Genomic DNA, 21,198 nt, shown 5'->3' on the forward strand with positions numbered 1-21,198 from the left:
TAGTATGACATATTGCTTAGCCTTTATAATCTGTGCTCCTTTTGTGCTCAGCAAAAGTGGCCACAGACACATGATAGTTTTGTGTGCAACAATACAGTGAAGGCATTTCCCTCTCTCTGCACTACACAATCATTGAAGGATTAACATTTTGTCATTTTCTTGTGGTTTTAATGGTTTCTTGTGTAGAAAAAAAGACTCCATTCTTCTTCTTTTTATCCGATGTTGTTTTGAATGTGTGGTTAGCTTGTGGGTGTATATTTTTTCGCATAAAATGTTTTTAATAACTTTTTCTTTGATTTGGCAATTTATTTTCTTCAATATTTCTTAACCAGAATTTCCTTCTGTCTCATTCAGGTTATTTTCCTGGATGACAGAGTCTCGTCATTCATACAGATTCGTGGGTCCATCCCTTTATTCTGGGAACAGCCAGGAATCCAGGTAATGGAAAGCAAATCTTCTCTATAAAGCTAGCTTTTAACTGTGAATGTGAGGTTTTCATACAACGAACCACATTACATGAAGATCAAGAAACAGCACTCATGTTTGCACAGGAGTCCAGAACATTTTTTAAATGTTGTAGTTTTAGATGAGGCTCAGACACATTAAATGTACACGCTGAAAGTGTTAACACTGCACTCTGTTGAAGTCTGAGAAGAGCTCTTACAAACTAGAAAAATACTTAAAGCTCCTGTTTGGAAATATGGTTTGTGTTTATTTTATACCCATGGACAAAATAGTACTTCCTATACTGATTTTGTCCTACACATATGAAGTTAGGGGTTTTTTACATATAAAAAACCTACTTTTCTCTTCTCAAACATCAAGAACCCTTACTGTAAAAAAATTAATAAAGGCTGTTTAAGCAGAAAGAAGTTAATAACCTGCTTTGGTGGAGGGTTGTGGCATTAAAAACATAGAAATGATCAATATGCTTGCTTAACATCTTGCTTACTTTTGCTGGTCATAAAGATGCATTGATATTAGTTTAAAACCATATTATAACCAGTCAAAAAACTCCTCACAGGAGCTGAAAATACACGTTTCTTTGATTTAGAATCTAGGTCTCTGAAGACATAAATGAGCTGTTAGTCTCCTCACAGTTTTATTTCATATGACTGTTCTAGTTGTAACACATTTTGTCCATGCTGTGTTCAGAAAAAGTCCATTAAGGGTGTTTGGTTGCAACTGAATGAGAATCGGCACCCTAATGGTCTGGATGAGAACCCCCACCTGGTATAACTTTTACTTTTATCAGCTCTTTTTGGTGCTGGCGCTTCCATACTGCAGATAGAGGGTTCTCTGTACACTGTCAGAGACAGGAGGTGAAACCAAGGCAATTCCATTATGGATTATCATCATAGTACCTCTTTCTTTGGAGATTAAAAGCAGAAGGTAGGGTCCCCCATTCGATCACCATAAATAGCATCCTTGGCATTCTACTGCCCCTGTCCTGACATTGCACAGATATCAGATGTGGGGGAGGTTGATGATAGATGCAGTGGTTGGTAAAGGGCATTTTTCTGTTTTCCTCAGCTCCCAGACATCTTTGGTCAGGTGAGAGCCTGGTTTGAAAACATCCCCTAACCACTTCCCTTCAGATAAATCTGCTGATATCCTTCAGACACCTGGATGTGTGTTGATTTATAATCTGGAAGAATACGCTGTTAAATCTCTTGGATGGCCAGTGAAAGCCACGACCTTATTAGTCACCTTTTCAGTGCATAAGGTCTGTGGTTTGGTCAAAACACAGGGCAGTAGGCTCGGGGTTGTTTTCAGACAGAACTGTAGTCCTCTGCTTTTGTAGCATTGTGTCAGCTCCTAGTCCCCTCTACCAAATGTGGCTTTACAGGCTTACTCTGTCCTCCCCATTCTCTCTTATTCATACCCTGAGCAGGACGGATCATTTGAACCAGAAGAAGGGTTATGATATGTTACTTTACATTAGGAAAATGGTTGTCACATTTACTGCATAATACTTGTGGCATAGAATGACAAAACCCTCCTGGAGAAGATGCAAATAGATAGTAGGTTGGCTGCTTTTAGTGTTGTTTATAGACAAAATCTTAGTAAATGTCTTTTCTGCTTGTTTTGTGGAAAGTGCTATTAGTGGAATTAGTCATTAGTTATAAATGATTAAAAATAGCATCACAATAACAACCTCAGATATGATTTTTACTTTAATAGGACACTCAACATCTAAAAAAATCAATCAAACGTTTAGACGTGTTGAATTATCAGAGGAAATGCTTTGCTTAGTAGTTGCCATAGTGTGTTGAAACTTGATTAGTTGCACTCAAAGTGTCGTCTCCTATCTGTTAAAACTAAAATTGTGATGTGGTTTTGCTCTGACGTTTCCATCTGTAACCTGAGTCCTTTCTGATGCCATCTCAGGAAGTTATTAAATATGCATAGCATAGACCTGCACAGCAGGAGACTCAGAGTGTGGACAGAGTGACAAAATGGCAGCAGTATGGAGCAAAATGTCTAGCACTGACTCAGGAGATCCCACTAACTTCTGCAGATCAAATATGGTGTTTATAATGACTGATGAGGATAGAGCTAGACTGAGTTTACACTGCCTGTGGCATTAAAAGAGCAGGCTATGGAGGAAGAGGAGGCTGAGACTGAATGATGATTTGATTAGCTTCTTTGGATTCAGTTGATAACATGCTGCTAGATACAGGAAGAGAGGAGATGTGAAAAAAGAGAGGAGATGTATAAAAATGGAGAATGTTCTTACACAAATTCAGAGGAGTTGGGAAATGAGGAAACAAGTAAAGACCTGCATTAATGAGTGAGGAGATTTACTGCAACAGTGACTGTGCAAACCTCCTGCTCAGCCTGCCAAGGTGTGGTGGTACCTGCCTTTACTTCTCTAGAATTTCCTTTAATTCAGTCAGTAACAGTATGCTCTCAAGACGGAGAAGAGATTAAGAATATTTAGGTAAAACAAGTGAGAAAAGTCAGCTTTCAGGTCCAGTGAAGGTGTTGGAGTTGAGACAGACTACATTGTTTCTCCTCTGCTCAGTGTCATTGTCTCTTTATGAACAAATCTCCCCGTGCTGCCCCTGTGTTGCTGTTATCCTTTCATTCTTTTTGACACTTTAAAGTTCTCGTTTCCACTGTTCAAATATAATCCAAAATCTCTGTCCAAACTTCATTCTTCCCCACCAGGTTTTCTGGTCATCTGCAACATTTGTGTCCGCAGCATACTTTTTAAAGATTTTTTATTTCTTTTTTAAAAGGAAGGACACTGTTACTAGTGCCTTTTTCTTTTCTTTTCTTTTCTTCCTGTCACCTCTCTGCAGGTTGGTTCCCATCGTGTCAAACTCTCCAGAGGATTTGAGGCTAATGCACCAGCATTCGAAAGGTAATTAACTTGTACTGTACAGCGTGTTTGCACAAAGATTTTATTTGCCGATGTACTAGATTCCAACTGCTTTATCCATCCTCAGATCACCACTTATCTGTGGAGTAGAGAGACAGTAATACTACAGTATGTCTCCTGCTGTTACTGGCCCAGTGACAATAGAGAAAAGCTCTCCAGACTATAGAACCAGCGTTGTTAATTTAAGTGTGTCCTCAGAGGACGCTTTATTGTAAGAAACAGGAAGGACACATTAGCCGCCTTTGATTAACTCTTGACCTTAATAACCTGTATCTTACATCTATGGCAGACAGTAAAAACCCTTACTTGACTGTTTGCACATCTTTTGGATTTGAAATTATTGTATGGTTACTTAGATGTGCACAGTATGTTTTATCATAATGAGACAGTAAAAATTCACCACCAAAATTCAGCACATAATGGTTGCAAATGCTATTTATAAAATGAAAAAAGGTAATTAGATGGGTCTTTTGAAATTTGTTTTTATAGGGTAAAAATTATATCATTATAACATTTTTCATGCAAAATGCGGCCCCAAGTGCCTCACTAAAAGAAAAATAGAGTATTAAAGTAAGAATAATAATAGCAGTTGAAAGCAAACAGCACCCACCCATCACTAATGAATGGATTTACATTATATAATAAATAAAAGCAATGGCGCAGCTGTCATTTTCCCTCAAAGTCCAAAAGGAAAGATTTTACAGAATGGAGAGCAAATGGACCACATATGTCAAACCTAAAAAGCCAGATTTTACTTAGTTTTATAGAGAAAAACATCAGAATACAGTGTAATATTGACTTCTTTGTTATCTGTAACCTTTGGCCCGCTCTGTTTTTACTTTTGGTTTCCTTTTATACCTTCCTCTCCCTCTCCAATGTCAAAGCTTCCCACGCCCTTCTGTAAATAATTTACACTTATGTGTACTTAAATGTTAAATGGAACAGGAGAATTACAAGGGATGCACAACATTGGATTTTTGACAATATCTGTTACGCTAATATTTACAAATTAATTTTAGCCGATACCAGTATCTTTACCGATTCTTAAATGTAGTTCAGACCTAAAACTTCAGTCCTTAAATGGCATGATTTAAAGTTTGAGAATGAACAAATTAACAAATTTCTGTATTTAAAATACTCTTTAAAGTTTAAGGAATGAGTATTGATAAAGAAAAACACTTCAGCTGTTGTAGCTCTGTTGGTCTAGCCTAAAACTCCACGATTTTTTTTTTGCTCTTACCTGATGTAGGTACATTTTTACAGCCGAAATATCAGTTGTTTATATTAGTGGAAATGTTCACGTCTACTGACGATGATATTTCATTTTTTAAGTTTATATCCCCCAATACTGATATCGTATCAACAGTATAGTGATTCCCTAAAAATTACTGGAAGAGCTACTCTGCAAAAACAATTCCATTGTACCTCAGTACATATTTATCTTACCATTTTTTACAATGTGCTCAAGTGTACACAAAGCTGAGTGAACAATCTTGCAGTAATGTCATTTGATATTGCTTTTCCTACATAAAGAAAGAATATAAAATAGAAAACAATCAAAACAAACGAAATTACTTTACTAAAACAAACAATGGGATGATATTAAACAGCCTTATTTAACCTATTTAACCTAACGTGAGCCTTCTAAAGTGGAGTCATCTACAATTAAACATGAGGTGGATGGCTATTGCATGATACAATTAAAGTCTGTGTTGACCTTCTCAGAATTATCCTAGCTTAATCGTACACATTCATATTAAGATTACTTTCACTTAATCTGTCATACAGGAGCCTTGATGTACAAATGTGAGCACTAAAAGCTCCTGTGTGGTACAGATTGCCTAGTGTGAGTGCACCCTAAGAAGCTTTCTCCTCATTTTGAGAAACAATCCACATTTCTGCCAATGGTATTTGCTTTTGTATGTCATTTTGAGTTATCAATATTAATTTCATCCTCTTTCATAGCTATCTAAAATTTTATCATAGGGGCTTTAAGGTGTGTGTTTGGGACTGAATACAGGCCCTATAGTGAAGAATAATCAGCCTTGCTTTGTCCTCATCAGCTGTCTGCATCTCAGTTTAACATTACATGTTTCTGAAAAGCTATGCAGCACATGTGTGGTTCTCAAGTAGACATCTTGGACCTCAGAGAATAGCAGTGCTGAGCAAAAAATTAAAACCCTTTTTTTTTTTACTTATTGATATTTTCAACATGCCAAGACAGGCACATCAGATGGCACACCATTTGTATAATTCTAAGAATTAGTCATATTTTCACACCAATTGCTGGCAACGGAATTTGTCTTTTCTCAGTTATCTAACCAGACAAGATCTTACAACTCATTCTGTGTAATTTTCAGTCACTTTTTTCTTTTTTGGCTCGTCTAATTAGTCTGTGTAGAAATTCCTTGGTTGGTACATTGCCTCTTTTATAAACACAGTGTGATGGTTGCTGCTGCTGTTCCATCAATTTAGTTGGTTTAATAACTTAAGAAACTGTCTTAACAAGATCACACAAGGCTTTGTATCTTTTACGTAATGCACTCCCATACTTTTTAGATTCAGCGCTAAAGAAAAATGCCAAGAAATAGAAATGTGTCGCTGCACTGTATGCTGGCCCAGTGGTTGTAGAGACATGATCTGTTTGAGGCATCTTGGGTGTGTTTGCTTAAGGATTTCAAACAAGCACTTAGACTTTAATATGTTAGGTTAACTTCTATTACTTAACTAATTATGTCATTTTCTAATGTTTTCATACTTATTTTGTGTGTTTATGTGTTCTCCAGACACTTCACTGCACTGCGTAGGTTGTATGGTAAACAGGTGATCATCAACCTGCTTGGAAGTAAGGAAGGGGAGCACATGCTCAGCAAAGCATTTCAGGTAAGAGTCTGTGTTGTCTTGTGTAACACAAGCATGTACTTGAAGTCTTTTATATTCTTCTCCTGTGAAACAAACGTTGTCCAAAACACACTGGCAGCAGGAGATGTGAGCCTAAACAGGTGCTTTCTCACTGTCTTTGTAAACTCACACACTTCTGACTGCAGGGAAATCTTTCTGCTTTACATTAAAGAGGAGGTATTGTACTTTTCCGGTTTTTAAAACATAAATATAAAGTCACAATGTTGGGTGTCCATACTCCACATATGCAAATTTTCAAACCACAAGATAAACGTATGCAGCAGTAATCTTGGAATTAGCGTGTAAACTGATAAAAACGGTTCGTTGAAAATCTATGAGATTCTCCCAAGATGAGATTTCGATGGAGCAAACTGATGAGGTCATCGCAATAGGATCTCGTGACTGGTTCCTGCAGGGCTTGACATTAACTTTTTTGCTCACCAGCCACGGTGGCTAGTGGTTCTGCAAACTTACTAGCCACTCAGTATTTCTACTAGCCACAACTTTGGTGTTTGGTAACTCAGAGCTATATGCCAAATTTGATACAAAGGGTATGATATGACACACGTGCTCTACTTTCCCTCACCAATATGATCAATATCAGCTCTCCTTTTAATAAAGCACCTCACCATGTACATACGAAACAGCACACTACTGAGATATGGGTAGTCAAGACTCTTGACTCAAGAGTCAAGACTCTTATTTTTATTTTCTTAATGGATATCAAGTTTATACTAAAATTAAAATACTGTTAATCGGCTGTTTATTAGAAAAAACTTCAGCAGATTACAAGAACATCTCTAATTTTCACTCTGACAAATCTCCACCAGGGAATTAGCCAAAGTGTCCAACTTCTCCTGTCCTCTGCTCTATACTGTATGGAGGAAATGTTTTCATATGTGTGTCTAATACTGATTAGAATATCTTTTTAAATAATACATGACTTACATTTGGTGTGCGAAGCTCACATTTGGAGATCATTAAACAACTGATGAATAACATAAGAAGAGAAAAATTACTGTTTAGTTGAATTCTCTTAGACTCCTAAGTGATCAGTTACAGACTTTAATCCTTCTGCCTCTGTTTCTCACTGCCTCAGTGAACTGATTTAAAGTTTCAGAGTTTCTCTCGTCTTTTATAACCGTTAATTATCAATTTATGGCAAATTTATAATTAACCCTGAATATACAAATGTTTAAGAGTTTCAATAACATTTAAAGTATGCACACCTCTGCAGAGGTTTTTATCATTTAGATCGCCTTCAACAAACAAAGCGACGCCTTCAACAAACAAACCAACGGTCTGGCTCGCACGAGTGACAGAGACACACAGCTGGAGCGCACACACACACATAAACGGCGCTGACGCACATGGACAGAGAGAATCTTTAAAAGCAGAAAGAGAAAGTTCAGGTCTGAGTTTATCCTGCAAATTCTGAAACATTTTCCCTAAACAGTTAGAAGCCTTCAGTCTAACTAACACGTCAGTGTGAGTGTGTGTCCGTATATGTCTGTGAGTGTCTCGTTTGAGTGTGTCATACAGCATCAAAGCCCTCGGTGCTGCGTAAAATACACACGAATGGATGAAGAGACCAGCCACTTTTCAGTTATTTTGGAGGGAAATTTGAGCCTTTATGTGCCGAACAGCCTCTCTGTAACAAGCCTAAATCATAAGGGCTAACAGACAAACACTTTCAGAGTGAAGCATAAGTTGTGACACTGATACATTCAACCCGCCATCGTGGCGAGTCACGCTGCTACCCGCTATGGTCGAAATCCACCCTCATTTGGCTAGTTGGTGAGTGTAAATGTCAAGCCCTGGGTTCGTGGTTCGTCCGTGCTGCCAGCAAAGAAGAACAGACCGCCCCCACAAGGCCACTTAGCCATTTAGCATTTAGTAACACAGTAATTAAACATTTACCAAACAGATACGTCCTGCTCTGTCTTTCGCTGCTGCTAGTTTTCTTCCCCCCCCCTCCAAACTATCAGGGTCAGACTCCGGGTCTAACACGTACAGACGTATATCAAAATTCACCATATTTTACTCAGTCGGACCAGTTCATTCAAAGTTTTCAACTACTAGCATAACAACATTAGCCACATTGGAGGGGGCAGGCACAAAACATTGAGTCCTGCCGCCAGCCAGCCTCCAGAAAATCGGCCAATCCGAGGAAAGCAGGTCCGTGGAGGGAGGGTGCTAAAGAGACAGCAATGAAACGAAGCGTTTCAGACGGAGCTTAAAATAAGGGTTTTTCAGGACGCCAGTGTGAGAAAGATGAGGAGTTTTTTGAGCTGTAAACCATGTGAAGCTACTACGTTGGTGTGGGTAATGTAAAGCCTTAATAACAGGCATAATACCACCACTTTAAAGCTTTTGTAATCTGTTCAAAAAATTGAGTGGCAGTATTTTAAGGTCAGTATTTTCAAGTGATGAAGAGGCAAAGTTGGCTACAACTCTGCCTGCAAACTCAGACGTGACTTGGATTTTCACAGATCACTATCAAATATTTTCAACAATTCCAGCCAGTGGTTTTCAGATGGATGGAAAGACTTGCTGTCTGTCTCAACAGTGACAGAAATTTAAAGGCTCAATATCAGCGCGATTAACATTCAAGCACATGTTAATCGCAGGGTGTTGCAACATTAAAAAGGGTCTGTTGATTCGTCAACTGATAAAACAGGTTAATGTGCTGAGCTTATTCCAGATCGTTTCGGGTTTATATTGCTGAAGAATCAAAAATGTTGCACATACTTTGGTTTATTGCAAACCGTTGTTTTGCACATATAAACTACACAAATTAATACAACTTTTTTGGCTTTCATTTTGAATTAGTGGGATAAGTTCAGCTCCTTCCTGTTATGCTACTTTCAGAGTCACTTGAAGGCATCAGAGCACTCATCAGCAGTGAAAATGGTAAACTTCGACTATCACCAAAATGTGAAGGGAGGCAAGGCAGACAAACTTCACAGTGTCCTTAAACCCTCTCTCAGCAAGTTTATAGAGGAGTGTGGTTTCTTCTACTACTCTGGAGAGTCCGGCATCACAAGGTAAGTATTAATTACAAACATGAATAAATAACATGGAGTGTCTTTTATTCTGTCTGAATATTATATTCTCTCGATTTAGGACTCAGGGTGGGACCATAAGGACAAACTGCCTGGACTGTCTGGACAGAACCAACAGCGTGCAAGCCTTTTTTGCCCTTGAGGTTAGGAGTCTGATATATTATGTGATCATCTAGTGTCCACTATTTTGAAGAGACTATGCTTCAATCTAACCCCTTCTGGTACTTGCTTCACCAGATGCTGCCAAAACAGCTGGAGGAGATGGGTCTGACAGAGAAACCTCAGTTAGTGGCCAGGTTCCAGGAGGTTTTTAGGACCATGTGGTCTGCCAACGGAGACTCTGTCAGCAAAATCTACGCGGGCACTGGCGCCCTGGATGGCAAAGCTAAGGTACACTAACAATAAGAGCATGCATGTTAATTTACAGATTAATCAGTGAGGAAAACTACAATTATTAATACTTGCAAATGACAAAAATGGCAAATTACACTATATTGCCAATTATATTCGCTCACCTGTCTTGCATATGAACTTAAGTGACATCCCATTCTTAATCCATAGTGTTTAATATGGCATCAGTCCACCCTTTGCAGCTGTTAACTCTTCTGGAAAGGCTTTTCACAAAGTTTAGTGTGTTCATGGGAATTTTTGACCATTCTTCCACAAGTGCATTTGTGAGGTCACACACAGATGTTGGACAAGAAGGCCTGGCTCTCAGTCTCTGCTCTAATTCATCCCCAAGGTATTCTATCAGGTTGAGGTCAGGACTCTGTGTAGGCCAGTCAAGTTCATCCACACCAAACTCTCTCATCCATGTCTTTCTGGACCTTGCTTTGTGCACTGGTGCACAGTCATGTTGGAACAGGAAGGGGCCATCCCCAAACTGTCCCACAAAGTTGGGAGCACGGAATTGTCCAAAATCTCTTGATATGCTGAAGCATTGAGAGTTCCTTTCACTGGAACTAAGGGGCCAAGCCCAGCTCCTGAAAAACAAGCCCACACCATAATCCCCCCTCCACCAAACTTTACACTTGGCACAATGCAGTCAGACAAGTACTGTCCTCCTGGCAACCACCAAACCCAGACTCATCCATCAGATTGCCAGATAGAGAAGCGCGATTCATCACCCCAGAGAACGCGTCTCCACTGCCCTAGAGTCCAGTGGCGGTGTGCTTTACACCACTGCATCCGATGCTTTGCATTGCACTTGGTGATGTTTGGCTTGGATGCACCTGCTTGGCCATGGAAACCCACTCCATGAAGCTCTCTATGCACTGAAGGCCACATGAAGTTTGGAGGTCTGTAGCAATTGACTCTGCAGAAAGTTGGTGACCTCTGCGCACTATGCGTATGCACCTCAGCATCCGCCGACCTCGTCTGTCATTTTACGTGGCCTACCACTTTGTGGCTGAGTTGCTGTCGTTCTCAATCGCTTCCACTTTTTTATAATGCAACTGACAGTTGACTGTGGACTGAGGAGAGAGGAAATTTCACGACTGGACTTATTGCACAGGTGGCATCCTATCACAGTACCACGCTGGAATTCACTGAGCTCCTGAGAGTGACCCATTCTTTCACAAATGTTTGTAGAAACAGTCTGTATGCCTAGGTGCTTGATTTTATACACCTGTGGCCATGGAAGTGATCAGAACACCTGATTTAAATTATTTGGATAGGTGAATGAATACTTTTGGCAATATAGTGTATGTCAGTTAATTCACAACAATATGCTAAAACTTGCAATGAGGAGGCAATCCTAAAATTAAAAAAAATCTTTTAGTGTTGTTATTTTTTCTTTCTTTCATTTTTTCAAGAATAAATAGAGGACCTATTTAACCGTCAGACTCTCCAAACAAAATAGTCTTGAACCTAGGCATGGTTGATTAAAACAAACAAACAAACAAAAAAAACAGTAAACTGTTTGCTATAAATTAAGCAATTTTGCAATTTATCCTTATTTTTTGTAAGATGTACTTTAAATTGCAGAATCTTCTACCAGGGTCATCATAAGCTGCTTTCACACTTGCTCAGGATTTCAGAAAAACTACTCAGTTTTTCAGGGTGAGCTGCATTTGTGAACATAAACAGTTATTTTCCTCATTTGGACTTTAAGTTTCTCCTGCTAGCCCCATAGTGGAATCTCAGTGTGGAGTCTGAGTCAGCTGATATGAGAATGCAGCACAATGTAATAAGGAAAAGTCATTTTGAGTAAGCAGGAGGGAGTGGTGACATTTATTTCCTGCAATTAATGCCTGACCATAAAACATAAGCACATGACCGATGCAATCTCTGTGCAAAATTAATCTTCTGCACTATGTTGTCTGTTTTGATATTGTGATTCAGTTGACCTACACAGGGCAATGATAAAAAGTTAAATATATTTTCATTGTAGCATTGTGTAGTTGGCTCTGCCACTTCTGTATCGGTGATTTTACATCATTTTCCCATCAGGGATTGCTTCCTGTTGTGAAACACCTGTGAGAATAACTACATCAGGAAGATTTCAGGGGCAGACCTCCAGGAATTCTCTAGAAATTTTCTTTAGCATATTTGTGAAAACAGCTATTGACATCTTAGATCTGACTGATCTCTTAACATGATCTTTGCAGCCTAACATTTAATGCCACATTAATGTAAACTTAAATTTAAAAAAACACGGAAATGGCTCCCTGGTAACCATTGTACCAAAAATGCCTTTGTCCTTAAATTGTCAGACTAAGTTAAACTGCTCTTTCAACAAAGTTTATTCAGATTTTAGAAGGAAATTTGAATGAGACATGTCTTTATCCAATCTTAATTTCTAGCAACCTTTTTTTTTGTGTGTGTATGCGTGTCGCGCATTTTATGATTAATATCATTGTACACTATATCACTAGAAAAGAGGCATTTAGTGTGCCAGAAATTATCAAATTTGGGTTTTTGTGACCCAAAACATATATCAATTGAGGTATTCATTTTTCTCAGCTCAGGTCTTCATAAAAGGTCTTAAAAAGTCTTAAATTTGATCATTTTAAGTGTGTCGGAAAACTGTTTAAAAAAGCCATGCTGTGTTGTGCATTGTGCAGTGGCAGAGTTGATCCTCTGCGTGTAGAGCTGTGTGCTTCTGTGTCTTAACTCTTATGTGCTGTTTCTTTCTGCTGTCCTCTGGACTTCTCTCCCTGTGTGGTAAGTGAACGACCCAGTTGATGTTGTTTTTGAGCTGTGGGTCTTTCTGGTGCAGTATTGATCAAGTGTCTGTGCGTTAAATGATGATGATGATGATGAGGATGGGTTGGATTTGAGTGCTTGTTAAGAAAATTCCCTTGAGGTATCTCCATGATGCTTTCTGTCTTTACCTGGCAACTTTTGAAATCTCCACAGGGCTCTTTACTGATCTACATAAATACGTTAAAACTCAGGGGAAAAATGCATCTGTCAAAATGATCAGTTCCTTAATGCAGTATACTTTCTAATTGTTGCCTAAATTACTCGGCAACATCTTATGTCTGGAAGAATAACTCTAAATTTTCACACAAAATAAAAATCACAGCATCATTTTGTAAAATGTTGCACCTTGTGAAGAATTTTGATCCTTCCTGGTCTGTTGAAAAAGCTTTTCTTTTTTTTTTTTTTTCTTTTTTTTTTTTAACTTGGAAAAACTCCCTGATTATTTCCCTCTTTTTCTTCTCCTCCATTGCCAGAGTGGAAAAGATGCTCTTTTCCAATGCAAATGAAGTTATTATTAGTGTTCAAGATGGTTTTATGTAATCATTTATGAATCGTGTGTTTCGGTCTGTCTGTCTGTAGGCGGGGAAGCTCAAAGATGGAGCCCGTTCTGTAACAAGGACCATCCAGAACAACTTCTTTGACACCTCTAAGCAGGAGGCTATAGACATCTTGAGGCTGGGCTCCACACTCAACAGTGACCTGGCTGACAAAGCTCGAGCCTTGCTCACCACTTCTAGTCTTTACGGTAATTCCTTTCAACACCACTACAATGAAAAATAGATTAAGTAAACTTATAGTTATCTTGTCCAAGATTTACTAATTAATAATGTCACAAATGCAACCTTTTGGTTTACTTAACATGTTGCAACTTCTTAAGACTACTATTTTCTTGAATTCTTTAAATATTTTGACATGTTTTAACCCATATGTGTTATAACCATGTTTGACAGAAGCTAATCCTTACAATAGCAAGGTCTGTCCTCTGCTCTGTGTCAAGAGGGAGGTGTAATCTCCATGTGTCAGCTCGCTGTCCCACTTAGATTAATGCTGACCTCCTGCTCTGCAGGCATTATCTGTCAAAGCACTGGTTAACCCGCCCTTCTCTCCCTTCTCTCCTTGCTGGTCTTGCTCACAATCTTAGTCACTGAGCCGGTCTTACAATCAGGTATAGTAACTGATAGACTGCCCCCTGTGGATGGACCCTTTCATCACATAGTTGTCCTTTCATTTGTGTTTGCTCGTTATCATTTATAATCAAATGCTGGTAGTGGTTTAACCGCTGCCTGTTGCATGTTATTAGGCTTGTGCAAAACTGAATAAAAGCAAGAGGATGCAGAATTTTGCAATGAAATCTGACATCATTCAGTGTGGAAATTTACAGACAGAAATGAACCATTACCAAGGTTGATTATTTGAATGTTATCTGTATTTTAGCAATAGTTCTGCTTTGTTTCCTTTTTCCTACTTCCCATGTTTGAGAACATTGTTTCCATCTTCCTCTGTTGTATTTGAATGTTTTCCCCTTAGGTTTTTATTAGCCTTTTCCCATTTTGTTCCCCTGTATGCCACCCTTCCTGCAGAAACACTCATATACTCAACAATTTTACAATCTTATCACACCTTTCTCCCCTCTACAGCCTCTCCTAGAGTATTGCTGGGAATGTGCCAGAGCTACCAAAAATACACAAAGCCCAAGCAGATCAGGGTGTGCGTTGGCACCTGGAATGTCAACGGGGGTAAACAGTTTCGCAGCATTGCTTTCCGCAACCAGACACTGAATGACTGGCTGTTGGATGCTCCAAAGAAGGCGGGTCATCCTGAGTTTCAGGGTATGTTAATATACATCCATTCATAAATGTCATCTTAATGTTTATTTGCTGAGAATTAGATGAGAGGATTGGTATCACTCATGTTGTATACATTTAAAACCTGCAGTTTAATTACCTGGTGAAGAAAAGGGGAGAAACCGATTTTTAAACCTGGGAATCACTTTTTTCAAATTCAGTCATGATACCAGTCAAACAACTGTTGGTTTAACTTGTTCCTGTTTTTTTGTTCACAGACAGCAAAGCCAACCCTATAGATATCTTTGCCATTGGCTTTGAGGAAATGGTTGAACTGAATGCCGGAAACATTGTCAGTGCCAGGTATGTGCTCAATATTTCTTCCTTAGATAACTGACCTGGTTCTGTCACACAGATGATGCATGCCTGGGCCAGTGAAGATTTATCTCAGATACTAAATTTTCTCTTGCAATAACTATTGTCAAGATCAACTGTCTGGACCTGATTGAGCTAGACAGATTAGACTTATCCGTGCACAAAATCTTTTTGTTCTATGTCTTTTGAAAGAATCAAGTGGTATCAAAATTTTGCATGCAGGTTGTTTATTCAGGGTATATGCAGGATCTTAAAAAGTATTTGAAGTAGATTAATCAATTTGGCAAAAATCAAGGTCTTTAATGTAGCAGTTTCCATTTTTTACATTTGTTTAATGAGGTTCTAGGCTAGTTCTTCTTTTTTTTACATTTATTTTTAATCACAAGTGAGATTCTGATGGAGCTCCACCAACTTTTACATCAGTCTGCACACTTGTTTGTGTTCTAACCTGTCGAGCTGTCAGTGCATCCTTAAAAGCTTGGCTGTGTCCCTAGCTAGCAAGTTAACTATGTGACTGAATGATGTGTGAATGAAAATTATGAGTAAATGCAAGTTTTCTGATGAATGGTTGGAGGAAAAGGTGTTGGAGCAGAGACTGGGCCCAATACTTCTTAACATTTTACAGGATTTTGCAAATAAAAAGCAGCTTTCCAGTGAAGTTTTTACCTAGTGTTATACTAGCATACAGCCTGTGAATGTTAGCACTTCTAGCATCCAAAAGAAAACTTTATTTGCGTACACCTATTACGAAGATTATATGCATTTAATTGACTTTGTTATCATGTTTTCTTACAGTCTGCACAAAACATGCATAATACCGTATGACCAATGTTGCTGGGTTTTCAAAAAGGTCTTAAAAAAGAGAAATAAAGGATTCAGACACAAAATTATGCACATCATGTCTCTGACCCATATACCCTGTAATTGTCCCTCTGACTCATAATAAGTTTTGATCATTTTCCTTCCTGTTCTTTTTCTCCACCATGACTCATCTTTTTGTTTTGGTCTCAGCACGACGAACCAGAAACTTTGGGCAGCTGAGCTGCAGAAAAACATATCACGGGATCACAAGTATGTGCTGCTTGCTTCAGAGCAGCTGGTGGGCGTGTGTCTGTTTGTATTCATCCGCCCGCAGCACGCACCCTTCATCAGGTATGAAGAGAAAACTTTGTTGTTAAGAAATGATCTACTTGTCAAAGTCATCACAGGCATGATGTTAAATGTTTTCATCCCATTTAATGTCTTCCAGAGATGTTGCTGTAGATACTGTAAAGACTGGGATGGGTGGGGCTACAGGTAACAAAGGAGGTGTCGCTATCCGCATGTTGTTCCACACCACTAGCATCTGCTTCGTCTGCTCCCACTTTGCTGCTGGACAGTCACAGGTCAAGGAGAGAAATGACGATTACAATGAGATCACACGCAGACTCGGCTTCCCCATGGTAACAACTGTAATAAAACTAGAACGTTATGGATGTATTTTGCATAAAAGAAGCACAGCCTCATCTATCCTGTCTGTGCCAGGGTCGTCTGCTGTACTCACATGACTACGTATTCTGGTGTGGAGACTTTAACTATCGGATCAGCCTGCCCAATGAGGAGGTCAAAGAACTTATCAAACAACAGAACTGGGATGCACTGACAGCAGGAGACCAGCTGTTGGATCAGAAGAATGCTGGTTTGGTATGACTTAAATCACACATGCATGTTTACAAAGCTGATAACTTTCACTTCCTCTCCATAGAATAACACTGAACAGTAATATTGTTCTCTGTTTTTTAGCTTGTATTAATGCCAAAATATCTTACAGGTTTTCCGAGGTTTTATTGAGGGGAATTTAGATTTTGCCCCTACCTACAAGTACGACCTCTTCTCTGAGGATTATGACACCAGCGAGAAATGCCGTACACCAGCCTGGACTGACCGCATTCTCTGGAAGAGGAGGAAGTGGAACTTTGACAAAACAGGTATGATGGGGAGCCACAAAACCACTAAAGTAACCTCTTCCCTCAAATTTCTGATCTCTTAAAGTGATTGCTGGGTTTTTTGATGTGTGGTTTTGTGAGATACTTCTCATAAGCGGTGTACAGGGTTGTCTGGTGTCAAGATGATGCTATGAAAATATCCTCAAATGCAGCATATACCTAAATAGATACATTGTTTTGCTTGTAGAACTTAATTAAGTGACTACAGTAGAGGTTTCTTTTGACCCTGTTTGCTGTGGTACACAGCTAAGCTTCCATGTTGGAATCCTGACTGGCTTACCCAAACAAGGATTGTGCTGATTGCTGTTAGCTGTACACATATGACTAATTAATACCTCTTACAGTCACACTTAAAAAAAACTCTTTATAGCTAAAAAAAAAAAAAAAAACTCAGAAGAAAGTATAAGTTTTTTTGTTCTGTCTGCAGGCTTATGTTCTGTACTTAAAATAGTAAGTCTAAATTTGTGAAACAGTAGGACACTTTAGCCTGCTAGCTTTGTTACATATCATATTTATTTTTTGCAGCTGAGGAGATGAATGTAGTAGGAGCAGCTTCCACATCTGGAGAAAAAGAGGACAATCCTGAACACCCTTGGAGTCCTGGGACTCTAAAGTACTATGGCAGGGCTGAGCTTAAGACCTCAGACCACAGGTAAATTACAATATGATACATCAAAATGTGGTGTTAAAGCCAAAACTTCAGAATTTCCCTTAAAAGGCTTGGATGAGACTCTTAGAGATCAGATTTTCAGACAAGCAAAGAAGTCATTACACCCCTTTAGATTCACATATGTGTATACGGTTTTCTGTAATATTCATCATTTGCATACAAAGTCTTTAAAGTTACAAAAATGTAAGAGGTATCTCTTAATTCTTTGTTTTTTTATAGGCCTGTGGTGGCAATAATGGATGTGGACATCCTGGAGGTGGACCCAGAGGCTCGGCACCAGGTATACAAAGATGTCATCGCCTTGCAGGGACCTCCAGACGGCACCATCCTGGTGTCACTCTGCTCCTCTGGCCCTGACGACTACTTTGATGATCCCCTCATTGACGAGCTGCTGGACAAGTTTGCTAATTTTGGAGAGGTCATTCTCATCAGGTGAGACTGGCATTGGAGCACAGACAGACATGAATCCCTCTCAAACTATCTTTTAACAATGTTTTAACAACCATTTTAACAATATTCTGATTTATTCAGGTTTGTTGAAGAGAAGATGTGGGTGACTTTCCTGGAAGGATACTCTGCTCTTGCTGCTCTTTCTCTCAGTGCTTCCACTGTAAGTCATAGCATGTAAATTAACAACAGTGCAAAGCTTGTATTAGTCTGTTACACTTTTGCATCAGTTTTATAACTAAAAACAATGCTCTCCTCTCTCGTGTTACACTGTAGGTGCTTGGTAAGGTGATTGACATCCGTCTGAAGAGTCCAGGTTGGATCAAGAGTCTAGAGGAGGAGATGAGTGTAGAGAGGATCTGTGGAAGCATCCCCACCTCAGCCAGCTCCACCCTGCTGGCTGAGGACACTGACATGGGCGATGACGATTACGATATGGAAGGTGAGGAACAGAACCGTGTAGTTCGAAACATGGAAAATGCTCTTTGTTGATCATTTTTGTCTGACTCAACTGTACAGTTTGCTGTATGGACTTAATCCTGCCCTCTTATCTGCTGAATTAGGTGATGTGGATGAGGAAGTGGAGGAGATTCTTCCTCAGCACCTGCAACCCGGTTTAGGCTCTGGCCCTGGATCTTCCCCCCTCCCCTCCCCCCGCAGCAGTCCCTGTCCCTCCCCCACCCACGGTGAACCTGCAGCTCCAAGCAGGCCCAGTCGTTCTGCACAACCTCCTCGACCTTCAACAGGTAATTACAGCATTTGCAGCACACCTCACACCTTGAGTCAAGTTACCATCCAATCACTTGCTCCAACTCCTGTCTGCCTGCTGAGATGTAAACAGTAATTAAACAGTAATTTTGTTTTGTTTGTAATAAATGAAAGCAGATTTAAGTCCCGCATCACAGAGGAGAGACATGCCAGGTAAAATGAAAAGTGTGATGATTGCACTGATGTTTGGTGGTAGAAAGCTTGTGGTGTGTCTAAGTAAATTATGTATTTCTTGTAGCAAGGTGTTTTATGCTGCTGTGTTACAATGTGTGCAGTGTTGTTGTTTTTTCTATGGTCAAGACTGAATCACAGCTATGCACAGCAGAATAAAATTATCATAACTTGCAGTATTGAGATGATTGACTTTGTAAAAAAACACAAGCTTAGTCTCAGTGACAGCTATTGATTCATGAAGCAGGTTTTGGAAGCCTGTTAGGGGCAGTCGTGTTTTTGTAATCACTGTCTTAGACTCATTTTCAGTCAGCCTAGTACCAGTCAAAGAGCTGGAGCAGAGGCCTAAAACTTCCTGACAGCTATCCAGCCTATTAAGAATAACTCTTCTTTGTCAGATTAAAAATGCTCAAGTAGAAAAAGATTCACCTCCCAAAAAGTAAACATGGCTGTAAACTTGTTCATTTCTGCTGTAAAAACAAGCATTTAAGGCACACCCAAACTAAGTGACTCCTACTATGCTTGGTCCCCTTTGACCCCTAAAAGCCTGATTCTTTGTCTAGAACAGTGATCATCAACTGGCGGCCCAGAGGCCATATCAGGGCCCCCAAAGATCCCCATCCTGTCCCCAAAAGATGATTAAATTCAGGAAATGTGAGGGGGGAAAATGATTATGTTCAGGGTACCTTCTTAGAGTGATCAAATCAACACAGAAAAGACTAGACCGCAACAGTTTTATCAAATATGGCTCTATGTTTGATTAGTTGTTGTTTTTTTTTTGTTTGTTTGTTTGTTTTTTTTTGTTTTTTAAATCCCCCCTGTCAGCTATTATTAGTGAATATGATGCACAATAGTCATGTACTTATCAGTCCAGGTTAAAACTGATGTTTGCTTTGTCACCTTTTCACTCTATAGTCTTAGATAGTTTGATTTTTCTGCCTGAGAATTAAAACAAAAGACCAGTTTCCTCCATTTGTTTTTTACCAATCAGGTAATTGTCAAACCTAGCGATGAACAACATGGCAGTCCTAGAAATATGTAGCTGAAACATTTTGATTGCCCATAGACAATAAGGACTGATCTACTGGCTGAAAAATGACTAATGCATCTGTTAAGACAAAATCTGACCCTTGTACTAATGTAATTGATGACCCCTGGTCAAACAAAGTGCACTTCCTTTCCCCTGGCACAGATAGAAGAGGTGGGCTCTGGCATGGTTTGGTTGCTCATGCATGCACACAACCACAGTTGCTCAGTATACATTGATGTGATGTTTAAAGGGAAGCAAACTGATGCGCATCTTCAAACTTTGGGACGTTAGAGGGAAATTAACAATAATAATGGTAAAAAGGTCTTTATTTGTTTAGTGCTTTTAACAGCAGAGGTTTAAAAGTGCTTTGAAATAAATGATTTTAGTATTGAATTACAGGACAGAATGCCAATTTTTTTAAACCTCCTATTTTATTTATTTGTCACCTACTCTTATTTGAATTTATTGTGTTTTTACCATCTTTTTTTTTCTTGTGTCACTGAAACACCAGAATTTTTTTTCTTGGGGATCAGTAAAGTATTATCGTATCTTTTCTTAGTTTTTGAAAAACATACATAGGAACAAAACATATAAATCCAAACTCCAAAATAACCGGACCAGTAATTAAAGAACCCATTCAAACATACCAAACCAACACATTAACCCAAACATTTTACGAATCCAAAGAATACATTATGAGGACCCAGCAACATATGTAAACTGAGATTCGGAGGACCAAAAGATGTGAGATGTTAGAAAACAATCATAAATTAAAAACAATTTAAAAAGATAAGGCAATGCGAAGAGATAAAACAGTAAAGAGGAGGTTGAAGCTGTAAAACAAGAAAGAAAAGAAAAAAATAGGTAGAAATTAAAATGAGTAGAAACGAGAAAAAGACATGAAAGTGATTAAAATAACTCGAACAAGAGCTAACTGTGCTCAAGCATGCTTGCATTTGGAGCAATGTAACTGCAGAGGACTGGGCAGAGGGAACAGTTATTTTTATAATGAATCTTATAATGCATCTTTATTGCATAAAAGAAACTGGGCTGATGCTTCATGACAAAGGAATTTTCATTAAAGTTAGACTCTTCAAAAGTTCAAAAGGATAAATTCTTTATTGATCCTCTTCTTCCAGGGCCTCCTGTTGACTTCCAGCCCGGTGCTCCCACATCTCAAAGCATGGAGCCAAAACGCCCTCCCCCTCCTCGTCCCAATGCCCCACCAGCCAGACCAGCACCCCCTCAACGCCCGCCACCACCATCAGGTAGAGTATCAACCAACTGTCTTGCAACAAAAAACTGTCTAAAGCACACGTCAGCTAAAGAAAGCCTGCTTGTTTATAAATATCTGCGCTGGACGTGTAATTCTCTAGCATGTTAGAGTAAAAAATAACGAGGCAGATG

At 39.1% G+C, this 21,198-nt stretch overlaps 1 protein-coding gene across 13 annotated transcripts in view; it reads left to right on the forward strand.

Moving 5' to 3' along the window:
- Positions 1-21,198, forward strand: part of synj1 (synaptojanin 1) — a 38,212-nt gene that overhangs the window by 4,444 nt on the left and 12,570 nt on the right. For 6 of the 13 annotated variants that reach the window (XM_041800510.1, XM_041800516.1, XM_041800514.1 and 3 more), the window contains exons 6-26: positions 355-438; positions 3,309-3,370; positions 6,175-6,271; positions 9,161-9,336; positions 9,416-9,497; positions 9,592-9,744; positions 13,141-13,306; positions 13,703-13,726; positions 14,199-14,390; positions 14,624-14,708; positions 15,732-15,872; positions 15,970-16,162; positions 16,245-16,403; positions 16,531-16,687; positions 17,231-17,357; positions 17,595-17,807; positions 17,907-17,985; positions 18,099-18,264; positions 18,386-18,568; positions 18,708-18,743; positions 20,931-21,059. In XM_041800510.1, coding sequence (XP_041656444.1) covers positions 355-438; positions 3,309-3,370; positions 6,175-6,271; positions 9,161-9,336; positions 9,416-9,497; positions 9,592-9,744; positions 13,141-13,306; positions 13,703-13,726; positions 14,199-14,390; positions 14,624-14,708; positions 15,732-15,872; positions 15,970-16,162; positions 16,245-16,403; positions 16,531-16,687; positions 17,231-17,357; positions 17,595-17,807; positions 17,907-17,985; positions 18,099-18,264; positions 18,386-18,568; positions 18,708-18,743; positions 20,931-21,059 — 2,704 coding nt within the window. The remainder of the gene's footprint in view (positions 1-354; positions 439-3,308; positions 3,371-6,174; positions 6,272-9,160; positions 9,337-9,415; positions 9,498-9,591; positions 9,745-13,140; positions 13,307-13,702; positions 13,727-14,198; positions 14,391-14,623; positions 14,709-15,731; positions 15,873-15,969; positions 16,163-16,244; positions 16,404-16,530; positions 16,688-17,230; positions 17,358-17,594; positions 17,808-17,906; positions 17,986-18,098; positions 18,265-18,385; positions 18,569-18,707; positions 18,744-20,930; positions 21,060-21,198) is intronic. The other 7 variants (XM_041800513.1, XM_041800521.1, XM_041800512.1 and 4 more) reach the window with 5 other exon arrangements.

Source organism: Cheilinus undulatus, linkage group 12 (genome assembly GCF_018320785.1).
Source record: "Cheilinus undulatus linkage group 12, ASM1832078v1, whole genome shotgun sequence".
Lineage (NCBI taxonomy): Eukaryota > Metazoa > Chordata > Actinopteri > Labriformes > Labridae > Cheilinus > Cheilinus undulatus.